Genomic DNA, 6,643 nt, shown 5'->3' on the forward strand with positions numbered 1-6,643 from the left:
CTTTGTACCGCTATGGAGAGAGAAACATTGCTTGTGAAAGGGGAGTTTCCGACGTATCCCTGAACGCGTCCTCGAGGGGGAGTTTCAGCGTGTTTCCGGTGTTCGATAGAAGCGCCTCGTGGGAGGCTTCGGTTCCGCTAAACTTCTTCGCCACGTTGCTTCGCCGCCCTCCTCAACCACCCGTGTCACCGGGAGGCGGCCCGGTATCCGGTGAGTGCTAACCGTTAGCATCCCCGCCAGCGGGCCGCGAGCCTCAACGCGGCTCTCCGTTCAACGGAGAAGCAGAGCGACCGTTTCGGTGCGTTCAGGTCCCCTCGGTAGAAACACCACTCAACATATTTACAACGATGCAAGTCGAGCTTAAAGTACATCTGACTGGAACCCTACATACAGAAAGAATAATAACAAGGACGAATACAATAAATGCATAAAGATGACGTCAATATTTGATCCACATGTGGAGAAGGTATTCTGATGCTGCACTGAAGTAAAAGTACAAAAAGGTACAAGTCGTCATACTGCACTCTGTAAAACACGTGGTTTCCTTCCAGCATTTGATTCTCAGGAACACAACACAACACATACAACGCTTCTTGCTGCTAATAGACTCGTCCTGTTAAATTAGTATTTTTGTTCTTTCTTTCATGATGTCAAAGGAAGTTTTTTTTAAGGACAGAAGTATCTTTACCGCAGTAGTACCGTGACTCTTTAAGTACATCCACAACGACCTTTTCAAAAGACTTTTGTCTGTGAAACAAAAAGCTGTAAAATAACTGACGAGTTTGCATAGAACTAAACTCGCCGTGACCTCGTTGTACTTCTTGTCTGTTGTCAGGAGAGCGTCTCCAGTCCCGTTTGGATCCTCGGATCTTCTCCAGGTCCTTCATGGAGGGCGTGGACGAGTACATTTGGCGGCAGCGGATCCATCACGGCGTTCGTTACCAGAAGAGCGCCATCCCGTTCCCGGAGTCGGTGGAAACGGGCCTGGAGTTCAACGTGGCATTGGAGAGGCGGGAGAAGCTGGACCCGAGCCTGCTGACCAACGGCGTGATGCTGGAATTGTGCGAGTTTGCCAGAACCGTAACCAAGTCCGAGACGTACTTCCTGTTCGAGATGCTGGAGTTCAACTTCGACCTCGGCGTGGACGTGCACGGCGAGCATCAGCGCTACGACTACAGCAGGCGAACGCACGGCAAGATCAAGCAGCTGAGGGAGCAGATCAAGCTGAAGCCTCGGCGGAGGAAAGACGCCTTCGTATTCCCGGACCCCGGCGCCATGTGGGGCTCCGCCGGGCGCCAGCAGCCGGGGCGCTACTACCCCAAGAGGAGCACGCTGGCCGACAGCTCCGTCCTCTCCCAGAGCGGCCGGGGCGCGGAGGGCACCGGGCCGGCGTGCGTCGCGAGGGGAAGGGGAGGAGCCTCGGGGGTGCTCGCCGCCGACGCCTACCCCTTCTGCAAGGAGCTGGGCGTGACCCTGCTGGTGCCGCCGGGCGACGCCCACCGAGAGAAGCTGAGGCCGGAGCTGGTGACCAACGGGGTGGTGCTGGAGCTGCTGGACTTCTCCAGGAAGCTCTGTGGGCTGCACACGGACATCGTCTGCGACCTGGTGCTGCACAACTTCGGCCAGCAGCTGGACAAGGGAACCTTCCGCCTGCAGCTGAGCAGGACGAAGAGCGCCTGGCTGGGCGCCAAGGACAAGGACGCCTTCCGGAAGGAGGCCTTCGCCGTCCACGCCCACAGACGGCCGTCCTCGAAGCGCAGAAAGAGGAGCGAGCCTGAAGGACCAGAGACGGCCAGTAAGAGGAAGGCGACGGACGGCGAAGACTGCGACAAGGGCGGCGACCTCTCCTACATGTGTCCTGTTGAGTGTGAGGTGGACACGCAGTCCGATTCGCAGTCCGGACCGGAAGACGCAAAGGTCGAAAGGTGTTTGTCTGAGACGAAAGACGTGGAGCGGGATAAGGAGGGAGTGGCCGCCGTCCTCTGCTCGTCTCGCCCGCGCCCGAAGGTTCCGAGGCGCCTCTCGGATCTCTTTTCCGAGGACGCCAGCGAGGACGCCAGCGGGGACGCCAGCGGGGACGCCAGCGGGGACGCCAGCGGGGACTCGATGAAGCGGAAGCTGTGGACGAGGCGGGCCGCTCGCTCCAAACAGATCCTGAAGTGCCGGCGAGTGAACGACCCGTTCCCGTGCTGCCGGCAAGGAGGCCTGGACTTCAACGTGGCGTCGGGCCGCCGGCGGGACCTGGACCCGCAGCTGCTCACCAACGGCGTGCTGCTGGAGCTTCATAAGTTTGCGACTGCGATGACCAAGAGTTTGGGCGGCTTCTTGTTTGAGATCTTGGACAAAAACTTCATCCTCATCTTCCAAAACGAGTTGCATCAGCGCAACTTCATATTTTACATGATCACGAAAGAGCGGCTCCTCCAGAACCACCCCGACCGACGCAAGGCCCAGTTCCTCCAGAGCCCCTTCAGCTTCCCGGAGGTCTACAACGTGCCCGACGTGCCCGACGTGCCCGCTGATACTCAGGCCGGGCAGGGGGTCGAGCCGCCGGCCCCGGACCCCAACAGGGAGCCGCATCCCTTCTGCGAGCAGCTGGGCCTGGACCTGTGGTCCACTGAAGAGCGCCCGGCGAGCCAGAAGCTGGACCTGGCGGCCCTCACCACCGGCGCCGTGCTGGAGGCGTTTGCCTTCGTCAGGGAGCTGTGCGGCTCCGCCCGCCACACAGTCAGCGACCTCCTGGAGCACAACTTCCCGCTGGACTTGCAGGGCGGCGCCACGGGGGCCTCGCGGGCCCTCCAGGGGTGGTACGCCGAGCAGAGGGCCGTGATGAAGAGGCCGACCGCGTCGCAGAAGCTCGCCCGGTGGTTGGAGGCGACCGTCCAGCTGAGCGGCCACCCGCCGCTCGGGGCCGAGGACCCCCCGTCGGACCCGGAGGTCCCGAACGTGAAGGAGGAGAAGGTGGAGGAGGAGGAGGAGCAGGAGGCGGAGCCGCTCCACTGCTATCCGGTCTGCCAGCAGATTGGACTGGACCTCGACGTCGGCGCCAAACCAGATGGCGAGGCCAAGCTGGACCCGCGGGCGCTGACGAGGGGGGCGCTCCTGGAGATGCACCGCTACGTGCAGCGCCACTGCAACCGCTACGTCCCGGCGCTCTACGAGATCCTGGAGCGCAACCTGGACCTGAGCTCCCAGAGGCACCGCAGGGTGGAGTTCGCCTGGGCCGTGGCCTCGCAGGTCGTCGCCATAGCGGCCAAGAGCGGCCGAGCGGGAGCTTACCTGAGCGGCGCCGTGGAGCTGCCCTTCGAGGACGCCGAGCCGCCCGCGCTCGCATGCAAAGACGAGCCGTGGGAGGAGCCCGCGGAGCTGGACCGCGGGGACGACGTGGTGTTCGTCCAGGAGCTGAAGGCCGTGGACATCGAGGTGGTGATAGAATGAACGAGACGACAGAAGGATGTTGTCACGGAAACAATCGGTCATCAAACCGCTGCTGATCAACGCCGTTAAACGTAAGAACGTGAAGCCAGTGAACAGGAAGTGACCTCATATGTCCACGAAGACGTCTTCTTGGACGCACAACGTGTGTAATTATGTTCTGTTATTAAAGTCTCCTTCGACCTTCATTAGAACCGTTAAACATTTGTTCTGATCGTTGATATTTTCTTTACAAAATGCAATAGAAATGTATGAAATATTCAACGTAAAGAATATTCATATTTAAATCCAAACCACTAGATGATGTGAGTAGTTCCTTATTGGTGCCACTAGGTGGAGCTACAGCCTCATGGCGCTGATCAATCGAAGTCTATTGATTCATGGATCCGTCCAATAAAGAATATATTTAAAATAGTCATTAACCTTTGACCTCACTCATTGATACTTGTAGTATTGATTAAATCGTTTATGCATGAAGTGTATCACCATTGGTCACGTGTCCTGATGCTTAAAGAACAAGTGAAACATTCATTGTCCCTCCGACGTCTTCAACGTTTCTAAGTTAATTGTCGGTGTTTGATTCACCGTCCGGTTTAGAGAAGCCTGTTGAAATAATCACAAGTAAACGTTTGAATGTTCAGACTCCGCCGTGGAGCTTCTTCTTCTTCTTCTTCTTCTTCCTCCGCGGTCGGTTTAACATCCTGCAGGAAGGAAGAAATGTGACGTTCATGCTCCTCAGAGGAGGAACCCTGCTGACCCACCAGTGTTACTGGACATGTGGACGTTCCTCTGGGCAAAGAACAGAGAACTACGGTAATGTGGAGATGTTCGCTAATGCGGCTAAAGTTAGCCTGTAGCCTGCGTGCATGTTACCCTGTTTCCATGTTAATCTTTAGCATCTTTAGCATGTAGCATCTCACTATCGACCGCACTGTTCTATCGATGAATGAATGAACCGTTAAAGTTTTACTCTTTGAATAGTTTATTATATATATATATATATATATATATATATATATTTTAGTATTATAGTAATAATAGTTTCTTCTCTAATAGCAAGACGTTGAAGCCTAGCTTAGCATAGTGACTGGGAGCAGAGGGAAACTGCTAGCATCGTGCAGCTCAATCTGTTATGAAGGAAGCAGAAGAATCATTGACTTAATAACTAAGTTATAAAAGAAAGATTAAAGATTAAATGATGTTACTGTGAAGCTCATCTGGACGACACGCTGGAGGAGTGTGTGTCTGTGTGTGTGTGTGTGTGTGTGTGTGTGTGTGTGTCTGGAGGCTGTTGAATGATGCAGAAGGGCGACGTGCTCGGGGAACAGACACACTGGGGGGTTAGAGGGAGATCGGGGGGGAATATGTGGTGATGGAAAGTTGAGAGACGTCCCTGTGAGACCCCCCATACACACAGACACACACACACACACACACTGAATGTGCAGTTTGTTGTTGTCACCAACAAGCAGAAACATGCAAACTGAAAAGACACAAACACTTTGGTTTTGATCCATTTTTTTAAGTTCACAAACTCAAATGAGTTTATTTTAATCGCGCTGCACATTATTAGGAAGCTTCCTGTTTTAAAAAGCGCCACAATGACCTCGACAAGACAAAACACAACACAACACGACAACCCTCCCTCAGGAAACATGCTGTGATGGAAACAGTCAAATGAAACAGAAGAACAAAGAAAGTAAAATATGTGCAAAATGTAATTAAGTATGTTTGAGAAAATAAAAGATTTGACAACTGCAGAAAATAAACATGGTTAATTATTAATTAACAATTAATGAGAATGGTTTTGTTCTGAGATCCAGCGTTGTGATTGGTTGAGCGTCACGAGGGGATAACGTACAGAACCTGCTCGCATGGACCCGAGGGCTCCGTATCACAGCAGCAGGGTAGAGTCTGTGTGACTGTGACGATTCAGGTGGGCGTGATGAGCGCCGTGAAGGAATGAGACGCGCCGCTGTTCACGTGCACGTACGCGACTCCTTGTCTCTAGAACACTGAAAAGAGACACACAACGTTTGGTGCTGAAAGGCAACAATTTACTTACTAATTATAATTTAGCTGGTAACCGTGTTATAAAAGCAACACAATACCTGAGGCTGAACTTTATCTTCAATAATGTAACAACACCCCGAACAGAATAATATAAGTTACATTATTGCTTTAATAAGGCGACGGGTGTGAATGTTTCACTTCATGGGACGAGACGCAAATGTGGGTTTGTTTTTTCTTTTTAATTCACTTTCTCTGCAGGATAAAGGAGCAGAGGTGTGTGTGTGTGTGTGTGTGTGTGTGTCTGTGTGAGGGACTGTGTGTGTGTGTGTGTGTGTGTGTGTGTGTGTGTGTGTGTGTGTGAGGGACTGTGTGTGTGTGTGTGTGTCTGTGTGTGTGTGTGAGGGACTGTGTGTGTGTGGTAAAGAGCTTAGTGAGCATGAAGCAGCTGGACAGATGTGATAACTCACACACACTCAGAGGTGAACCGACTGTGAGGTCACTTCCTGTTTCAAGCTGAGGCCCAAACAGACGAGTCCACACTAACAAATACTACAAACATACTTGTGATGAATGAAAACTGTTCTGTTTAGTCTGGTTCAGTCTAGTCTGGGTTAGTCTAGTTTAGTCTGGTTCAGTCTAGCCTGGGTTAGTCTAGTTTAGTCTGGTTCAGTCTAGTCTAGTCCGGGTTAGTCTAGTCTGGGTTAGTCTAGTTTAGTCCAGGTTAGTCTAGTCTGGGTTAGCCTAGTTTAGTCCAGGTTAGTCTAGTCTGGGTTAGTCTAGTATGGGTTAGTCTAGTTTAGTCCAGGTTAGTCTAGTCTGGTTTTGTCTAGTTTATTCCGGGTTAGTCTAGTATGGGTTAGTCTAGTTTAGTCCAGGTTAGTCTAGTCTGGTTTTGTCTAGTTTAGTCCAGGTTAGTCTAGTCTGGGTTAGTCTTGTTTAGTCCGGGTTAGTAGGGAGAGAGATGTAGAAGAAAGATGTTGAACATTTTCTGCTTTCAGACTTTTAATGAAAAATGAAAAAAATCTGTTTGTCCGATGATGGTCAGCGACTGAAGGTCAGAGGTCACGTCCTTCTTAATACACAGCTACGTGGCCCCGGGGGGGTGAAGGAGGACGGGGGAGGAGGAAGACAAAGTGGGCAAGGAGGAGGAGGTCACATGTGGTCTCCTGCTTGTCTACTGTTTAATGTGGAGACG

The 6,643-nt window shown here is 52.3% G+C and overlaps 1 protein-coding gene across 1 annotated transcript; it reads left to right on the top strand.

Moving 5' to 3' along the window:
• The first annotated feature begins 54 nt into the window (after positions 1–54).
• On the top strand, positions 55–3,853 carry LOC120812951 (uncharacterized). Its single transcript, XM_040169125.2, has 2 exons — positions 55–210; positions 836–3,853. The coding sequence occupies exon 2, from the start codon at positions 886–888 to the stop codon at positions 3,436–3,438; it is 2,553 nt and encodes an 850-aa protein (XP_040025059.2). The 5' UTR covers positions 55–210; positions 836–885; the 3' UTR covers positions 3,439–3,853.
• The last annotated feature ends 2,790 nt before the right edge of the window (positions 3,854–6,643 follow it).

Source organism: Gasterosteus aculeatus, chromosome 7, assembly GCF_964276395.1.
Source record: "Gasterosteus aculeatus chromosome 7, fGasAcu3.hap1.1, whole genome shotgun sequence".
NCBI lineage: Eukaryota > Metazoa > Chordata > Actinopteri > Perciformes > Gasterosteidae > Gasterosteus > Gasterosteus aculeatus.

Excerpts from the sequence above, each read along its gene's own strand:
- LOC120812951 (XM_040169125.2), top strand. The coding sequence starts at position 886 with ATGGAGGGCGTGGACGAGTACATTTGGCGGCAGCGGATCCATCACGGC.